General features: G+C 42.9%; 2 protein-coding genes across 9 annotated transcripts in view; one reads left to right on the top strand and one right to left on the bottom strand.

Annotated features, from left to right (window-relative positions):
* The window catches only part of LOC141162707 (uncharacterized), a 123,581-nt gene that overhangs the window by 11,217 nt on the left and 91,564 nt on the right, over positions 1–20,800 (bottom strand). The window lies entirely within an intron of this gene.
* Positions 1–20,800, top strand: part of NSD2 (nuclear receptor binding SET domain protein 2) — a 91,058-nt gene that overhangs the window by 41,116 nt on the left and 29,142 nt on the right. For 4 of the 7 annotated variants that reach the window (XM_073649035.1, XM_073649028.1, XM_073649042.1 and 1 more), the window contains exons 6-11: positions 3,149–3,293; positions 6,355–6,501; positions 8,674–8,774; positions 12,175–12,250; positions 12,825–12,949; positions 13,402–13,497. In XM_073649035.1, the coding sequence (XP_073505136.1) occupies positions 3,149–3,293; positions 6,355–6,501; positions 8,674–8,774; positions 12,175–12,250; positions 12,825–12,949; positions 13,402–13,497 (690 nt within the window). The remainder of the gene's footprint in view (positions 1–3,148; positions 3,294–6,354; positions 6,502–8,673; positions 8,775–12,174; positions 12,251–12,824; positions 12,950–13,401; positions 13,498–20,800) is intronic. The other 3 variants (XM_073649051.1, XM_073649067.1, XM_073649059.1) reach the window with 3 other exon arrangements.

Here is a 20,800-nt window from a genome sequence, read left to right as displayed (position 1 = left end):
TGGTGTCTGGGAACATCGGGAGGGTTAATATATCCCCCCCCCCCCCCCCCCCCAGCTCACCTTCCTACAGTCTGATTCCTAGGTCAAAAAGTGGCTCCCCCCCCCCCCCCCTCCTCATTTTTATTCCCTGTGTTCTACCTTTCCCTGGAGGACCCTCTTCCCTGGTATGGTTTAGGATGTTTTTGCATCAAAGTCTTGCACCTTTGTTCTGCCTCCAAGTATGCATTTTACATGGTCATTCTGGATACCATTTTAACCTCCGACCCCTATTCCCCCCCCCCCCCCCCCCCCACACACACACACACACCTTCTTCGGCAACTGCATTATTTTGGGTCTGTTTTTCTGCATGTTTTCCCCTATTTCTGGGGCTTTATTTTCTGGGGTGACTCCCCCTAGTCTTCTCTGTTTGCACCACTGCAATAAACATTTACCGTGCTGTCAGCCAGGCTCCCTTTGCACCCAGTGCCTGGAGCCCTCTAATTCCCCTCAGGAACAAAGCTCCCTCGTGTGGGCCAAGTCTTTGTCCCAGGCTATAGGTAATTTGGCCAGTCCCCTCCAGTCTGACTGATTTTCTGGAGCACTTAGCAGCCTAGTTCTACCTTCGGTGTTCACTTGCCCAGTCGGTTTCATCTTACATTGAGCTTGAGCAGCCTACATCATCTCTCTACACACGATTTCACAAGAGATGTAGGATCTTTGTCTCCAAATCACTCCTGGGGCAGAGCGACAGCTGATGAGACCTCTTCTCCCCATGCCCAATATGAATTCTTTGGGTACACCTCACACTGAGTCCATGACTTTGGCCATGCAGGACCTTATTAAGACAGTTGAAGGACACCCTTCATGTCAAGGATGAATCCAAAGCCCCTTCCCAAGAAGCAATTTCTTTCCACCACTGGAAACAGATCACCTTTCCCAACCAAGAAGGTTTTGACAATCTTCTTGTGAAAGAACGAAAACGATTCAGATAGCTGCGTGTCTTCCTCGTGGAAAGTTTGAGGCACTCTTACCCTTTCCAGGGTGAATTGGTTTCCTCAGCTTCCTCGTTGGAACACCTGATCATTTCTCTAAAACCACTACCTTACTCCCTCTCTAAAGTGGTCTTTTCTCCTTCCTTTGCAGCATCTTGGGTCAGCAAGGCCTGTAGAGCCTGGACTATGCATTTTCACCCGAGTTCATCTTCCACTCCTCCACAGAAGTGTTTTCTTGACCTCTCCTCACATGCTGCTCGCCTCAAAATTCCTTTTTTGAGGCTTCTCTAGTGTCTGTACAACTTGTGGCCCGTTTTACTGCCAATTCCATGGCTGTTCAGTGTTTTACTTGACTCAGTTCCTGGTCCACTGGGCTCCCTTGTAAAGAAGATGGGCTCGTTAGAAGGCGCCTAGATGAGATCATCAAGAATACTACTTGGGGGTAAGAGTGCTCTGTTTCCCCAGAATCGTAGACCTATTCTGCTACACTCTTGTTGAGACGTTCTCCCAACCCTACAACGTCATGCTTTCCTCATTCAAGCCTAAACTTTTCTGGCTTGCCTCTCCCAAGGCCACTAAGCTTTCCACATCTAGGTCTTACACTCAAATCACCATCTGAGAGATCTGGATGACTCCTGCGATAAGGAAGTGTCATCTCTTGGTTAGAAGATCAAATTCACCTCCGTACTCCCAAACAGGTTCTTTCCCATACGTTTTCTTCATCACCAGTTTGTTTGCACTTCCATTCAGACTAGTAACAGCTCCCAGGGTCTTCACCAAGGTTCTAGCCTCCCTGGATTGCGCTCCTCCATGCCAGTGGTGGCAATAATCGCTTATCTGGATATGTTTTTGGTGACTAGCCCATTTAGGGAAGAGTATTTGTCCAGTCTCAAACTCTTTAGATTCTTTGGTTAGATCATCCACTGGAGTAAGTCATATCTGAGCCATCCCAGCACCTGTAACTTCTGAATATGACCTTTCAGGTAGGTCGGGATTCTCTCCCACAGTTCAAGCTCTCCCTTCGAGCTAGAGTATCTCATTGGCGGCTGTAGTCCTTGTGCTCAATTTGTTTCTGCATGAGGGTTCTGGTCAGGGTGGTCCATTTCAGTCAGTACCCTTAGCCCAATTTCACACCCACCCCATTCTGACTCCTTGATCGTTTCTTTGGTTTCCCCATTAGTCTGGAGACCTTATTTGGTATTGGACAACCCTGGCTTTACTTTCCGGCCGATCCTTCCTTGCCCTTCTCTCAGGCTGGGGTGTGGTCGCTTTACTCTAGTTTTCTGGAAGAATCCTGCCTCCAGATCAACCTTCTACAACTGAGAGCCAATTTTCTGCCCCTCTACCACTTGTCCTCCCTTCTCAGGGACCACTTACTTTGTATGCAGAGAATTTGATTTCTGTGGCCTACCTGAATCTTTAGGGGTCACCAGGAGCCCCTCAGCCTTGAGGGAAACCGCCAGGATTCTTCTCTGGTTGGCTCTTCACGTTTCAGTGCCCTCTACAGTAAACATTCCCGTAGTGGAAAACTGGACCTCAGTCTGCTAGCCGGTGTACATGGTTAGCTGTTCTAGGACGCCTCACGGTCATGTGTCCCCCAATGCTATTAAGAAAATTTAGGATTTTTGTATTTTCTTTAAAACTACTTTCTCGTTGAATACAATGGGAGGGGGAAGCAGATCCTCCTCCGTTCCTGGTACTGGGGTCCGTTCTGGTTATCTGTGGTTTTTATGTTCTTTCCTGGGTTAAAGTGATGTTGGTTCCTAGTTGGCACTAAGCCTGGCTTCTGGTGTCCGAGGAGCGGTTATAGCTCACCATGTAGAACTACCAAAGGTTTTTTTTTTTTCTACTTTGTGTCTAGCTTTCCTTCGGCAAGTCTTATACTTTTTTTTCTGCCCCCATTGTAGTCAATAAGAAAAAGATTTTGCGATTTATTTATTTTTTTTAAACGCAAATATCCAATTTAAAAAAGTGTATGTTGCGTGGTAAAAAAAAAAAGTGGTGTATAGCCCTTTAAATAAAAACGTACACTCAGTGTCAGTATCTTACAAGGTTGGAGTTCCTCAATTGTCAGTGCCACACATGCAACATCTTTATTGTATGTAGAATGACTTTCGGTGTTTTTTTTTTGTGAACTTTTTACCCTTTTTTTTTTTTTTTTTCCTCCCTTCCGTAGGTTATAAGTGAACATCCCGACGCGTCCAGCGAAGAGATCGAAGAGTTACTTGAGTCGCAATGGAACATGCTCAGCGATAAACAAAAAGCCCGTTATAATACAAAGTTTGCCATAATCACCTCGCCCAAATCTGAAGAAGACTCTGGTAAACCTGATACTGCACTGTACTCTAAGGCATTTAAATAGCTTTCATCATGCTTTTAAATGGGAGCAAAAAAAAAAACCCCTTTCTACTAATCCCTTTTACTATATCTATTGGCCATTGTTTTTGTATGTTCCCGCTGACGTAGTTACATCTCCTCATCCTCCTCTTCTATTGTTTTACGTATAACACAGATGTAGAGAGTCTATTTTATAGCAATGAAAGAAAAAAAAAAAGCCAACGGGAGGGGGAAAAAAAAAATCCTCCCTTTCTTGGTTTTTACATTTGACCGAGATGCTTTCTGCCATATTGGAAGCGTCTGTACTGATTTTTAGCCTGACAGCATATTTTTAGTTCATTTTCTGTAATTATTAATTTTTCTTACTAAAGGAATTATACACACTTTGTGGTTCGGTCGCAGATTTCGCCGCCATTTTTATTTAAAAAAAAAAAATGGCAGCCAAGACGGCGATACGACCCAATATATTCTGTATAATATGTACGCTCGCTATCTGGAGCTGTGACCCACCCCACCGTTATAACGCTGCTGTTTAGTTAGATCTTTATTGAAAGGTTACGTGCAATGCCTTTAAGACCACTTTATTAAAGGGGCGCATTCACACCTTATGTAAAATGTATATTTGTCTGTAGGCGATTGACGTAAGCGGATCTGTCTGCTCGTCCCCTAAAATAAATGTTCCTTGTATTGTCCCTCTGTTACTCCTCCAGGAAAGGGAGGGGTTGGGGGTGGAAGTGCAGTTTTTTTTTTTTTCCCTAATTTTTCCGTTTGCTCTCCAAATGTAGAAACGTTACCCCAGCCTACCACCCCTCCTAGATCCTCGTCCGTGGTCTGACACAGACCCTTGCTCTGCACTGATGAGGGGCAAGTACCCTAAAACCTCTACATGCAGATGAAAGGAGACTTGGACTCGACTTGTATTGTTAGTTGGGTTGCAGACATTGACTCTGAGAACACTTTTTTTTCCCTCTTAAGTGTATTTAGGACTAAAAATCATTTTTATAATTGGGTTTCAGTATAAATTTTGCACCATTTGCCTTCTACAGCCTCCGTATTGCACTACCTATTGCTGGCTGCAGAATGAGTTAACTGAGATTTTGTTAGTGAGCTCACTCTCATTGACTGACAGGATAGTTTTGTCTTTTTCTAAGCTCCTTTCAGCTGATTTATAACCATAGACAACATAAAAGATGAATGTCCCGGGAAGCAAAGAGCCTGCAAAAGTCAAACTGTGCAAACTTTTTAATGAAACCCAATTTAAAAAATATTTATAGCCCCAAATGTATCCCGGAGAAGTAACAGAGCAACGGCACAATATAAGATTACTGATAAGGGAAAACTAATGTAATGGGTGGGGGGGGGGGGAATCAGGGCTGAGTCTACAATTAAGGTGAAACCAGTTTAACATAAATTACATCCTTGATACCACCGCAATCGGTCTAACCCATAGGATGAAGATAAACAGCAGTAAAGCACATAAAAACAATACGGGGATGGATGATTTTGATTTGCACCCTCCACCACCCTATAACGAAAAGGACATAAAAAAAAGCACCAATATGGGGCATGTATATAAAGCTCAACTCATCACACTCAAAACAACCTCTCCTGCTGCAAATTGAACGGAAGAGTTAAAATAATGGCTTCAAAAATGCTGCTGATTAAGTGATGATGAAGGCCAAAAAATAGATGCAAGTCCCATTTCTAAATAACCCACTGATTTAAAGGGTTTTTCCCATCGTCATAGATATGGATATTGTCGGATAGTCCTTGTAAAAACTAGCCCTTTTGAAATTTACGGCTTATTAAAATTAGCAGCCGTTCTTTAGATATTAAGACTTTTGTTTCTAGCTCGTTTCCTCGGAGACCAACCACCTATGCAGTCTAGTGGTGGTTGGTCTCCAAGGCAACTAGCTTTTAAACAAATATTAATATCTCAAGAACGGCTGTAAATTTTAACAAGCAGTAAATTGCAAAAGTGTTCGTTTTTACGAGCTCTATCCATTATACAAAGGGGGACAGAATGTTCTTTGATCCAAAGACAAATAGATATGTTTTTTTATTAAATGGAGGGGAAAAGATCCCTCTACAAGTACGATATAGAGGCTGCTGAACATGGGTGATAAAGTTTAGATTTATCAATCTCCGATGCTCCTTTTTAGGAAATGAATACTCCCATGTTAATAGGATAAGCCAAAAAACCTGATTGAGGGGGGGTCTAGTAATGGGATCACGTGTCTGTACCCACCCCTGATTAGTCTTTTGTGGGATATTCCAGTGGTAAGACCCCCTTTTAAAGGGATTGTCCAGCTAAAGAAAGTGTAATTGCATAAACTATATTAGTTGCATAGATTTAATGGTTTTACCCCTTTCCGAGGTGTGATGTACATATACGTCACACTGGGTGCCGCTGTACCTGCAGGCTGTGTTACACATCCGGCTTCTGCCTGAAGCAGCAGCGAGCCGAGCTAGCTCTGATCACTGCTGCTAACTGCTTTAAACGCTGCTCTCAATTTCTGACAGTGGCATATAAGGTGTGCATTTACATGGGCAAGCTGTAAGACACTGATTTTAGCTATATACTGAAATAGAGTGGTATTGCAGTATATAGAACAAGCAGTAGGACGATCATAGGTTCATGTCCCTAAAGTACAAAAAAATGAAAACCCTAAAAATTCGAATGACTCATTTTTTTTAACGGGGGAAAAAAAAACACATTCTATTTTAGTATAATAAAAAAAAAAAAAAAAATGTTTAGTATCTCTGCGTCCATAGGAGTCCGATCTATCAGGATTTAAAGTTATTTTACCCATATGGTATCGGCCAAAAAAAAAAAAAAAAAAAAAATCGGAACTTGATCAAGCTAGTGTAGGCAAGTGTGTAAATTGGTGCTCGTCCTCCAGAAGAGAAATGTCTCCTGTAGGTGGCCACCCACTAAAGACTTGACTTTGGATCTCAGACCACCCTAAAAGCATTTCTGGTGGTCCATCCCCACCATTGGAGTAGTGATTTATTTTTATTTTTTATTTTTTGCCTTTTTCTCAGCAATTTGTCATGAAATATTGGGGAACAATGAAATAAAACAACAACAAAACAAAAACACTTCTGTATCCTTCCAAGGTACAAAGCAGAAGAGCGCTGAGGACGTCAAGCGAAATGTACGCGAAGAGCGACCAGAGAGGAGATCAAGAAGTAAATGAAATTCATGTTGTCCGTTCATTTCCGATGGAAACGCTTCGTAAACGGAGCGTAGAGATGGGTTCTTTTAACGTCTTTTATTTATTTTTTTTTCCCAATTTTTTTTTTTTCTTAACCCTTTTTTTAAAAAAAAACAACAAAAAAACACAACCCACAACTGCATGTAATATCACAAAGTTGCGGCGTTTGGTTAAGCATCTCTTTTTTGGAAATATATATATATATATACATATATACTCCCGTCCAGTTAGATATTAAGCTGGTGCCGCGTTTGGTGTTGACAAGGTTGCCGGCGCCGCATCCGGTGTCGAAGGTTGCCGGCTTCTGGACACACACACTTGTACTCTTTTACTGTCGTACGGCTTCCTTATGAAGAGACTGCTTGTTTTAAAAAAAAAAAATAATAATAATAATTTTATATATATATTTTTCTTTTGTTCTCGTGGTTCTTCCCCCTTCGTTGTGCAGTCACACGTTGTATCGGCACAGTGGTCCTCCCTTAATGGTAAACCTGTCCATCCTAATAAACAAAGTCATTTCATCTGTTTTTTCTTACATGGAGTAACTATAGTGGTTGTTGCAACTATGCTAGCTATGTCCGAGATAACAAAAAAAAAAAAAAAAAGTTTCCTTCCCATTCTCTTCCTCCGTTGTGCGCGGGGCGGACACTTTCTGGGTGTATTATCCGAGTCGCATGTATTACCGAAAATCACGCTAAACATGATGATGATGATGACGGAAGGAAAACTGTGATTATTTATATGCTGTGCATCCGACGCTTTCACTTTCTTTAAGGTTTTCAATGGGTGACCTTAGCCAGCAATAAATAAAACAATTGACCTTTTACCTGGCGTTGCTTTTACGTCCTGTCTTTGTGCACACTACACATACATACGAGCCACCTACTAGCCGAAAAGTCCGAGGAAAAACCACAGCACCGGATGAATTCCAGATAAGTGCACCTTTTTATGCCAAACTGTGCCAATTTTTGTCTTGTTTCCAATTTCATGCAGAGGTATATAGCAGCATGCTTACACCCGTTTCTGCATTCTGGGGAGATATTAAAGGGTTATCCATCTTTGGTAACTTTTTTTTTTCTTCTTTAAATGCATGTATTTTGGGTTAAAAATCTTTTTTTTTTTTTTTTTTTGCATTCTGCAACTTCTGTGTTGCGCTGTCTTGTTAGCTGTATAGTGAGTTAACTGAGAATCGGTCCAATGGGGAGAGTTTGTATCTGTATTTTTCTGAGCTTCTCTTATGTATGTTTTGGCTTCCAGACCATTCAACTTTGATGTGGTCATGAGAGAAGCTCAGACAAAAATTAAAATGTCCCCATCTGACCGATTCTCAGTTAATTCACTCTGCAGCCAACACAAGACAGCGCAACACAGAAGCTGCAGGATGCAAACTGTGCATAATTTGTGATGAAACCCATTTGCAAAAATGGGCAACCTAATACCACGCACATAAAGTAGCGCTAATGACCCCTACTTTCTATACATTGGCTGGCTTGAAATGAACCAGTCAGCCAGCCCCCTTCGCGCACACATCATGCATAGCGCCAGACTTTTTTGGAAAATCCCCAGTGCTCTGGTTTTTCCTTTTTTTGTTGGAGTGTTAAATGGATTCTCTCCCAGGGTTTACAGGTGTCATAAGTTATGATAAATGGGGGTCACTGCACCAGGATTGCTAAAAATTGAAGGCAAAAAGCACTCAGGCGAGCGCTAGTAAAAGTCTGAGTCCTCCTTGGAGGAGAGCAGCGCTCCTTTTCCCCCCTTAGTTTAGCAATCGTGCACCTGGACCCCTATTAATCAGGATTTTAAACTTTAATGTATGATCCATTTGGCAGGGTACCAAAAATAATGCTTTAAAGTACAGTATGCCCCCCTCTGGACCTGTGGTAGAAAATGTGAAAAGCCGATAGGGCGCAGCTCTGGCGATCATTGGCGTACCAATGGATCATACATTTATGGTGTAAGCCTCGGACCTGACCGATGGGGACTGCCGCTTTGCTGCTATCTTCTTTTACATATTTGCAAAAATAAATGGTCTATTTGCTATTAGATCTGACATAGAAAAATGTGACCAAATGTTATGAGGGGCTGGAGAGGCGCGCCTTTCTTATTCCTGGGATTTTCATACACGTTTCACAACCTCCCTCTAAAGGTAGATTGCATGAAAACACACGAAGCCACATAGAGGCGGACGGCAAAGCCCCCGACGAGGAAGCGGCTCCTAGGAAGAGGCTCAGGACCCAGACTCAGAAGGTAACGTCTTTCCATCTGCACTAGTAGCGATATACTAACAACGTAGCCCTAACCCTGCAGACCACCACGACATTATGAATCCCGTCACTTTGAGAACTTCTTGTGTAACGGTCAACATTGCATTTACTTCTAAAAGGATCCAGCACATAACTGTGATCTATTGATTTATTCAATGCAAAGGGTTTATTGGCTCGTGGCGTAAACCCCTTCTTAATGTCCCGTTGATAGACGGCACCAATGACATGGTGAGCTCAAATCTACAGCTTACTTTTCTGTCTGCAGAACGAGTACCAGAAACTGGAGGAATTCTAAAGCCATCTTTATTTTTACGTAAATGTATGTATTTGGGGCTAAAAATCATTTTGGCCATTGGACTTCACTAACCATTTTGCACCGTTTGCCTTCCACAGCCTGTACATTTATAACTGGCTGCAGAATGAGATAACTAAGTATCCATGAGTGAGCTCAGTCAGATGGGAGAGTTTTGTCTTTTTCTCGGCTCCCCTCTGCTGATTTATGACCACATCAAAGCTGAATGGCTTTTACAGGCTCAACTTTGACTTGGCTTGGGGTCCTAAATCAGCTGAGAAGTGTTGTGAAGAAGATGGATAAGTGTATGTGTGCTCATATTTTTTTTTTTTATTGGGAGTAAACTGCCTGAGGAATCGCTTTAAACACTATTTATTTCCATTGTCAAACGGGAAAAGAGCATGTGCTCCAAGCTAGGTGCTGTCCAATCAAAATGCTGCTTACAAAAAAAACTTTAGAAAATAAAACCCCTGAATGGGGAGAGTTTCCTGCAACGGTTTCCACAAGAAAACTTTCTGACTGTCTCAAATCTTAGACGCCAGCATAACCACATAATTTTTTTAGCTGACTATGCCTGCGGTATTTTTTTTTTCCTGAATCTTTACGTTGTTTTTGCTGCATCTTTATTATTTTTTTTAGCCTTATGGTATGTTTTGTTTTCAATAAATCTTCATTCTTTTTATCCTTCCTGGTATTTAGCTTTGACAAAACTTGATTGCTACCGTCGTGTGCGGATTATATGCATTTTTTTTTTAGTACATTTTCTGCTTTATTTTTTTTTTTTCTCAATCTGTGGATTTTCTGCATCTAATGCAGTTCTATGGGGAATTCTTTGTTGGGAACACAGCGTTAGGGAAGAGTCAGACAGCAGACGAGGATCGCTATGCCTGGACTGGCCGGCGGCTCTCCTGATCTGTGCGTGAAGGCATGTATTTCTATGCAGCTGTCACGCTCGGGTCGGGAGAGCCGCCGGCCATTGTACGTCTGACTCTTCTCTTAGCTTTCCCACCAGACTAAGCTCACTGACAGATTTTCAGTTAACTCATCCTGCAGCCAACAATAGTCAGTGCAGCACAGAGACTATAGGAGGCATACGGTGCAAAATTCTTAACGAAACCCAATTTGCAAAAATGATTTTAGCCCCAAATACATACGTGTAAAGAAAAAAAATATCCTCAAACATGGACAACACTTTAAGTTTTAAATGTAAAGTGAGAACTTCAATGTGGTAGAAACATCTTATAAAGAACCTCTCCCGTCTCACTGCTATTACTATCCAATTTTGCAAGACAACTCATCCTGCTGCCACCTTATATATCCTATAAGTTTTATACCTCAGAATAAGCTAATCAGCAGTCCTTTTTAATAATAAAAATAAATGTATAATAAAACAATACCTATTTAGCTACAAGTCCTCAGAATGGATTCGAGAATCTTTCGCCGTCTGTTACATATGAATTTATAATACGAATGATGAAGGGATGTTTTTATTACCACTTTGCAACCATTTTTTATTGCAATTTTTTAAATTTCACTTTTGCAACTTTTTTTTTTCCTCGATGCATCTTATATAAAAAAAATTTTTTTTTTTTAATGTGTTTATTTGATATATATATATATATATATATATATATATATATATATATATATATATATATATATTCTCAAATACACATAAAATAAAAATACACAAAATAAAAAAATTAAATGCATATAAAAAATAAATACACAAAATAATTAAATGCGCATAAAAATACACAAAATAGATCAAATAAATGCACATAAAAAATAAAATTAAATTTAACGTACAAAAAAAACCCAAGCCTTCCTTCCTGCGTGCACAGCTCTAATACTTGATCTGTGTCTCTGCTGTTACCTGCTATTCTGCAGGATCTGGGTAAATGACCTTTTTCATAGGACTGCAGGGTTGTACTGCTCTTTCCAGCTGTATACAGATCGCTATTTGCAGAGATGAAGCACACGGCTGTTCTTTATAAATAGTACGCCATGCAATATTTATACATGGCCAGCACCGGATCTGTAGGAAGGGAATGCAGTAATCCAGTCCGAGCCTGGGGACCGGGCCAAATCACCTCCTACTCCTTGCATAGATCTGTAAGTCACAGGGTCCCTGCAGATTTACTCCTAGAGCAGACGAGGGGCCTGGATCCCCCGGTATACACTGGCGCGGCTGCACGCAGTGAGGAGAGTATAAATGGGGATGAAAGCAGCCAATCGGATTGCTTAAATCATTTTCCAAAAACATGGAAAACTTTTTTTTGTTGTTATTGCTAATGGTAATTGCCCCAATGTCTCCGCTATAGGTGCAAACACATTCTGCAGGTAAGAAATATTTTTTTCCAAGAATGTGCAGAATATACTCCACACATCTTTCCTACCTGTAACCCCGTAAAGGAGACGCTTTTAAAAGGATTTTTTTTTTATATATATATATATATATATATATATATATATATATATATATATATATATATATATATATATATATATATATATATATATATATATATATATATATATATATATATATATATATATATATATATATATATATATTTTTTTTTTTGAATTCTCCCCCCCCCCCCCTCCTCCCCGTCTGGTATTACGGCCTGTCCTCCCCGTCTGGTATTACGGCCTATCCTCGTTCTCCTCAATGGAAATGAGCTGTAATGTCTGATTCACACACAGGCTCTACATTATTAATACAGCAATGACGAGCTCGTCCTTCTCTTCATTCACTGCTGATTTCAGATATTTCTATTACCTCCCCCTCCCTCCATGCACATCATGCTGCAGACGTACAGCGTCATGTCACTTCCTGTCTGCGTAGCTGTTGGTTGCAGGCTGCTCTTCTGCACTCTGTCCACTAGATGGCAGCCAAGGACAGGTGTATGGCATAAAGGGACTCTTCCTATGTTGCCCTATCCCTGCCCCCACCTCGCTCTCATCGGCCGCTCATTTCATGCCCATTTCTGTATAAAAAAAAAAAAAATCTGCTTTAAAGATACCGATTAACTGTAAGGTTAAGCAATATTGATATATTTATTTTATTTTCTCCCCTAACTTATAGAAAGTGGAGCCCAGTAATGAAAAGTCCTCCAGACCCTCTAGAAGCAGAGAAAGCGCCCCCGTTAGGACCCAGACAGGTAACGCACACCACCTTATCCAGATCCGATTTATTGTGACAAATATTCTACATACTGGCCATCCTCTTTGAGAAAGACCACCCACCCAGAAGTTTACTTGGCAATTTTGCAAGAAGTTTTGATTATATTATTGTATATAATTGTATGGGTAGTTTCCGCACAGATGACCCTTTTTTTAATATGATTACTGCTGGCCTGGCTCCTGATACCCCAAATATTGGGTGTTTTTTGTTTTGGGTCAGGACCAGTGGCCGGTCTCTACATCAGTCCGTACTTAAACCATGAAATTTGGGTGTGTGGAGCCAACCCCCCCACTAAGAACATACAGTATTACAAATGAGCCGGGCAATGCGGAGACTTGTCCCCTGGTTTCTCCCCGTCCAGTTTTGGTTTGATTGACAGGTCTCACAATACACACATAAGGAGAGACCTGTCAATCAAACCAAAACTGGCTTGTTTCAAAAGATGTTTTTTTTTTTCAGAAACGCTGCTACATCATTTTAGTCTCGTAATGATCGTGATTAGCTAGTGGTGCAGTAAATGAAGACTTTTTTTTTTTTTTTTTTTTTTTCAGCAGCAGTGCACAACCTGTCTGATGCCTGTAAGCCACTGAAGAAGAGGACTCGCAATTCTTACTTGGCCTCGGTCACACTGGCCGCGAGCAAGAGTTCATCTCCTTTGTCTATGATTGAGAACGAGGTACGTACCGTTCTGTATCTGTGTTGTGTTGTTTCATGCTGGGACTATATGGTGATATTTTTGCAGACGTGTGTTTTTTTTTTTTTTTTTTTTGCAATGGTTAGAGTTGAACAAAAAAGATTTGTCAAACTCTGATCCAGCAGTCACGTCTGCAATCCGTGACCGCTACATCGGAGCGCTGCGAGCAAATTCCTAGCCTGTCGCCCTTCTGATTAGTAGGCCCCATGCGATCTAATCTTTTACGGCATGGCGCACACACACTATGTCGCGGGGCCTACGAATCAGAGTCACAAGGGATGTCGGTGGGTAGGAGAAGATTCGCAGTGCTCTGGCGTAGCAGACACTGACTGACTAGTGACTCTCAACTCTAAGATCAAAGTCTCTCTTTACCCGTATGGAAAGATGGTGGTGACGTCCGATGTTTTTAAACTAGCGTTTTTCTTCTGTCGTAGGTGTCTGATGAAAGATCGGAGTCTCCTTCCGAAAGCGCCGATGAATTGTTACTGTGCAAGAAATCCGAAAAAGGAAAGAAGGAACTTGTGTGCCTGGTAACACATGACAACTTTACATTTCATGGCACCAGCCCACTACTTAAATAGTTTGGCCCCCTGATTGATCCCACCACCCCCACACCCTTATTTAGTGCCAGTAAAGCTTAATCAGGGGGTTTAATGGAAAGTAAAGGGGTGATCAGTGGGGTCTTGCCACTCGTACCTGCCTCGATAAGTAGAATGGGGGGGCTTTTGTGCCCGTTAAAAAAAAAAAAAAAAATGGCGTGGCAGGTCAGACGTCCGACTGTCTCTCCATTCCCTGTAAAAAAGCCGGTTGCTGCGTTCAGCAGCCCCATAGAGCATGAATGGAGCGGTGGATAAAAGTGCCGCGTTGTGTAGGTCCCAGCGGTCGGACCATCACCGGTCAAGTTATAATCCATCCAATGGGTAGGTTATAACTTTTTTTTCACCGGACAACCCTCTAGTCAGCACAGAATGACTGTTCAAACCAAGCACAGGCGCTCGGTGCACCCCTGGTGTGGCTGAGCAGTTCAGTGCACTGTCCATTGACAAATCGATTCTTCCATTCCTGGGGAACCAATTTTCAAATTTTGATCCCTATTTTAAATTGAGTATTGATCCTTATTTTCCCAGCAGAAGAGCGACCCTGGTCACATAACATCACTGATTTTCAATCTGTGGCGCTCCAGTTGTTCCAAAACTACAACTCCCAGCATGCCCCGAGTACTTCAGCATAAGCTGTGAAACCACAGTTTTGAAGATTACTACTTTTTATGGTTCCACAAAACAATTTGTGTAATATACTAAAACTTTTTTGAAGTTTAGCCTTCTGTGCGGTCAGTTGTTCTCCGTGGATCTAGTCTGCGTTCTTGAAGACAGAGATGTCAAACTCAAATACACAGAGGGCCAAAATTAAAAACTTTGACAAAGTCGCGGGACGTCCTTAATGTTTATTTAGAAAAAAAGTGTACAATTGAGGAAGTTTTTACCTTTATCAAATATAATGATTAAGCTTTTCATATGGAAACAAACTTAAAGGGGTTGTCCCACAAATGAAGTACATTTTAATAGATCTTAGAATAAATAATCACAAACGGGGCCACAGGAATAATGTTATGTAAGAGCAGTAAAAAGCATATTGCCCAATGGCCTGTTTTAAATATGTAATAAAGCATAAAAAACCTTGAATTAATAAATACAGATAAAGTATGATGCCATTAAGTGTCCCCCTCAAACACAGTATGATACCCCCACAGTGAACTCTTCCACACAAGGTATGATGACCCTACTGTACCCCCGCCCAGCAAAGTATGGTGACCCATCACAGTATAATGCCCCAACTGTGATCCCCACACAGACCTCCATACAGAATAATGGCCCCACATAGTCCTCCATACAGTATAATGGGCCCCACATAGTCCTCCATACAGAATAATGGGCCCCACATAGTCCTCCATACAGAATAATGGGCCCACATAGTCCTCCCTACAGAATAATGAACCCCACATAGTCCTCCATACAGAATAATGGGCCCCACACAGTCCTCCATACAGAATAATGGGCCCACATAGTCCTCCCTACAGAATAATGAACCCCACATAGTCCTCCATACAGAATAATGAACCCCACATAGTTCTCCATACAGTATAATGGGCCCCACATAGTCCTCCATACAGAATAATGGGCCCCACATAGTCCTCCATACAGAATAATGAACCCCACATAGTCCTCCATACAGAATAATGGGCCCCACATAGTCCTCCATACAGAATAATGGGCCCCACATAGTCCTCCATACAGAATAATGGGCCCCACATAGTCCTCCATACAGAATAATGAACCCCACATAGTCCTCCATACAGAATAATGGGCCCCACATAGTCCTCCATATAGTATAATGGGCCCAACACAGACCTCCCGTACAGAATAATGGCCCCACACAGTCCTCCATACAGAATAATGGCCCCACATAGTCCTCCATACAGAATAATGGCCCCACATAGTCCTCCATACAGAATAATGGGCCCCACATAGTCCTCCATATAGTATAATGGGCCCAACACAGACCTCCCGTACAGAATAATGGCCCCACACAGTCCTCCATACAGAATAATGGCCCCACATAGTCCTCCATACAGAATAATGGCCCCACATAGTCCTCCATACAGAATAATGGGCCCCACATAGTCCTCCATACAGAATAATGGGCCCCACATAGTCCTCCATACAGAATAATGGGCCCCACATAGTCCTTCATACACAATAATGGTTCCCACATAGTCCTCCATACACAATAATGGGCCCCACACAGACCTCCGTACAGAATAAGGGGCCCCACATAGTCCTACATACAGAATAATGGCCCCACATAGTCCTCCATACAGAATAATGGGCCCCACACAGACCTCCGTACAGAATAATGGTTCCCACATAGTCCTCCATACAGAATAATGGGCCCCACACAGGCCTCCATACAGAATAATGGGCCCCACACAGGCCTCCATACAGAATAATGGGCCCCACATAGTCCTTCATACAGAATAATGGGTCCCAACACAGGCCTCCCGTACAGAATAATGGGCCCCACACAGTCCTCCATACAGAATAATGGGCCCCACACAGACCTCCGTACAGAATAATGGCCCCACATAGTCCTCCATACAGAATAATGGGCCCCACACAGACCTCCGTACAGAATAATGGGTCCCCACACAGGCCTCCCGTACAGAATAATGGGCCCCACACAGGCCTCCCGTACAGAATAATGGGCCCCACATAGTCCTCCATACAGTATAATGGGCCCCACATAGTCCTCCATACAGTATAATGGACCCCACATAGTCCTCCGTACAGAATAATGGGCCCCCACACAGACCTCCGTACAGAATAATGGGCCCCCACACAGGCCTCCCGTACAGAATAATGGGCCCCCACACAGGCCTCCCGTACAGAATAATGGGCCCCCACACAGGCCTCCCGTACAGAATAATGGGCCCCCACACAGGCCTCCCGTACAGAATAATGGGCCCCCACACAGGCCTCCCGTACAGAATAATGGGCCCCCACACAGGCCTCCCGTACAGAATAATGGGCCCCCACACAGGCCTCCCGTACAGAATAATGGGCCCCCACACAGGCCTCCCGTACAGAATAATGGGCCCCCCACACAGGCCTCCCGTACAGAATAATGGGCCCCCACACAGGCCTCCCGTACAGAATAATGGGCCCCCACACTGGCCTCCCGTACAGAATAATGGGCCCCCACACTGGCCTCCCGTACAGAATAATGGGCCCCCACACTGGCCTCCCGTACAGAATAATGGGCCCCCACACTGGCCTCCCGTACAGAATAATGGGCCCCCACACTGGCCTCCCGTACAGAATAATGGGCCCCCACACTGGCCTCCCGTACAGAATAATGGGCCCCCACACAGGCCTCCCGTACAGAATAATGGGCCCCCACACAGGCCTCCCGTACAGAATAATGGGCCCCCACACAGGCCTCCCGTACAGAATAATGGGCCCCCACACAGGCCTCCCGTACAGAATAATGGGCCCCCACACAGGCCTCCCGTACAGAATAATGGGCCCCCACACAGGCCTCCCGTACAGAATAATGGGCCCCCACACAGGCCTCCCGTACAGAATAATGGGCCCCCACACAGGCCTCCCGTACAGAATAATGGGCCCCCACACAGGCCTCCCGTACAGAATAATGGGCCCCCACACAGGCCTCCCGTACAGAATAATGGGCCCCCACACAGGCCTCCCGTACAGAATAATGGGCCCCCACACAGGCCTCCGTACAGAATAATGGGCCCCTCCCCCACACTGACCCGTGTTCCCGTGCCTTGAGATTTATTTTGTTTCGACCATGTTCCTGTACGGTCAGACTCGGCCATTACACAGTACACAGCAGGGGCACATTTATAGGATTATCTTGGTACAGGAACATTTTATTTAAACACATCCAATTGTAAAAGTGTAAGTGTACTTTGTTCGTTGGACAATCCAGATGACCTGGACCTCGCGCACCCGTTGCATACAGTGTTCTGATTGTTGACCGGTGTATTGTACAAGCATAAAAATTATCCACTTATTGGTCTGGGCAACGGTTCAGCAATTATTTAATGTACTGCCTTACAATAATACTCCTGTCTGTGTGAGATGGCGGGATTGGGCAGATCTGGTATGTTTAGGCCTGATCTACACTGTGTTCCAAATTATTATGCAAATAATATTTTCTCAGATTTTCCCAAATTTCCTATATGAATTGCAGTCATTGTAATTTTCCAGTCAAATAACTATTAGAGGACAATTGAAAGGTTTTTGTACAAACTGCCTATGATAACAGGATATTTGTTAAAAAAAATAAAAAACTCAAAATGCACTTAAAATGCATGTTCCAAATTATTATGCACAGCAGAGTTTTCAACCTTTTCATTTTAATAAAGAACAAAACAATGGTCATTTTTGAAATTATAAGCATTAGCAGGTTGTTAGAAACTGAAATCAAACAGTTTTCAACTCAAAACTTTATTCTAGGTGATGTTACATTTGCACATAGGACCCTTGTTCGAAAGGAGCTTCTGAACTCTCTCGTCCATTGAATTTGTCAGGTTTTGGATGGTTTCTGCTTCAATTGTTTTGCATGAGGACAGAATACCCTCCCAGAGCTGTTGCTTAGATGTGAACTGCCTCCCGCCATCATAGACACTCCTTTTGATGATGCTCCAGAGGTTCTCAATGGGGTTGAGGTCAGGGAAGCATGGGGGCCACACCATAAGTTTGTCCCCTTTTATGCCCATAGCAGCCAGAGATGCAGATGTGTTATGTGCAGCATAAGACGGGGCATTATCATGCATGAAAATGATCTCGATGGTCCAGATGGATGGAGTGGAGGATGGCTGGTTGATGGACACCCCATGCAAACACGGCTACGGCGCTAACAAGGAGGAGGTGGAGTAATGTTTTGGGCTGGAATCATGGGGAGAGAGATTGTTGGCCCTTTTAAGATCCCTGAAGGGGTAAAGATGAACTCCATAATGTATGTTGAGTTTCTCAAACAGCACTTCCTGCCATGGTTCAAGAAGAAGAACCGTGTATTCCACAGCAAGATCATTTTCATGCATGGTAATGCCCCGTCTCATGCTGCACATAACACATCTGCATCTCTGGCTGATATGGGCATAAAAGGGGACAAACTTATGGTGTGACCCCCATGCTCCCCTGACCTCAACCCCATTGAGAACCTCTGGAGCATCATCAAAAGGAGTGTCTATGATGGCGGGAGGCAGTTCACATCTAAGCAACAGCTCTGGGAGGGTATTCTGTCCTCATGCAAAACAATTGAAGCAGAAACCATCCAAAACCTGACAAATTCAATGGACGAGAGAGTTCAGAAGCTCCTTTCGAACAAGGGGTCCTATGTGCAAATGTAACATCACCTAGAATAAAGTTTTGAGTTGAAAACTGTTTGATTTCAGTGTGTAATAACCTGCTAATGCTTATAATTTCAAAAATGACCATTTTTTTGTTCTTTATTAAAATGAAAAGGTTGAAAACTCTGCTGTGCATAATAATTTGGAACATGCATTTTGAGTGCAGTTTGAGTTTTTTATTTTTTTAAATATACTGTTATCATAGGCAGTTTGTACAAAAACCTTTCAATTGTACTCTAAGGGTATGTGCACACGATGCAGAAATGCTCAGGATTTTTTCCTGAGCGTTTCTGCATCTCTCTGGCAGGAAAAAAAGCATGTGGATTGTACATGCGGTTTCCTGCCAGGGACATGCGGAAATGAAGCGGTCTTCACTTTCATTTCCGCATGCGGGTTGTCAATCGCTTTCCAAGGGATTTTAGCATCACTTGGAAAGTGCTTGTCAACTTTACACTATATAAATCCATGCAGCCGGCATGGATTTATATAGTGTGTGAATGTCAAAAAATAAAAAATAAATCTATACTTTACCCTCTGATGGCCCCCGGTGTCCTGCTTCATCGGTCCCGGCTGCCGGCAGTGAAGACTGTAGGACCTTCCGACGTCAGCGTCACGTGACCCGTCACATGACTCTGACGTCAGCGAAGGTCCTTCATTCAACCGCGAAGTGCGCGGGAAGCCGGCAGGACGCAGCGCGGGCCGTCAGAAGGTGAGAATATATATATTTTTTATTTTATTCTTTTTTTTTTAATGGTACCTGGGTCTGGATGAGAGTCCTCTCATCCACACCCGGGTACCATCCGCACATTAGACCGCATGAAAAGTGCATCAACATATACAGTGATGCGGATTCCATGCGGTCTAATGCAAGTCAATGGCGGCAAAAGAGCAGCGTTTCTGCAAAATTAATTGACATGCTGCGGATTTTTGACCGCAGCGTTTACGCTGCGGAAAAATCCGCATCATGGGCACAGCACATGCGGATTTCCATTGGGGAACATTGCTGCCCTTCTACCATGCGTTTCCGCGGCGTTTACGCAACTGCAAAAACGCCGCGGAAACGCATGAAAAACGCATCGTGTGAACTCAGCCTAATAGTTATTTGACTGGAAAATTACAATGACTGCAATTCATATAGGTAATTTGGGAAAATCTGAGAAAATATTATTTGCATAATAATTTGGAACACAGTGTATATGGCTGGCGTTAAGCCAGTTAAAACCCTAAAGGAAGAATTTCTCATCCCTGACCATCTTTTCTTTCGCTTCCTACAACTTGGGCACTCCCTGCGGGCACAGGTCCCATATGTTCCACCTACTCTGCAAGATTTAGCTGGGGTGCTTCTGGGCTCTCTGGCACCAGCAATGCTGGACTCATGCCTTGTGTTGTGGGGACCATTTTTTTCCCACTTGCATCAGGGTCTGAAATTCATCAAAATGGTGCACAACCTAAAGTGTTTTTTTTTTTTTTTTTAACCCTTTGTTTTTACCCTTTGTTCGGCTTTTGACCCCCCCCTCCTTTTTTTTGTCTTTTTACTTTTTTTTTCTTACCCTTTTTGCGTTTTTTGACCGCTCCTTTTTTTTTTTTTCCCGCAAAAAGTCGCATGTTTCATAAAATGACACGTCAATCGCACAATTTTTTTTCACACTTAAAATCACTCCGCGAAGTGGACAACTAGGATCACATTTGCAACAGATTTTGAGACCTTGACTTCTTGCGCCAAAACATCAGGAAACCCTAAAACTACCAGCGAACACACATACAAACAATTTTAAAAATGGTGCAAATGGAAAGAATGAAAGAAAAACAATGATTTCACAAAAATCAGGTATAAAATGCAATAATGGAATCAAGGCCCTTGTTTATCACCTGAAAGTGTGTTGTGGGATACTGGATGA

The sequence above is a fragment of the Phyllobates terribilis genome, unplaced genomic scaffold (assembly GCF_046119375.1).
Source record: "Phyllobates terribilis strain yellow unplaced genomic scaffold, ASM4611937v1 Scaffold_1__5_contigs__length_1240528914, whole genome shotgun sequence".
Taxonomy (NCBI): domain Eukaryota; kingdom Metazoa; phylum Chordata; class Amphibia; order Anura; family Dendrobatidae; genus Phyllobates; species Phyllobates terribilis.
Note: the sequence above shows the minus strand (reverse complement) of the source record. Positions and strands in the feature narration are given on the sequence as shown.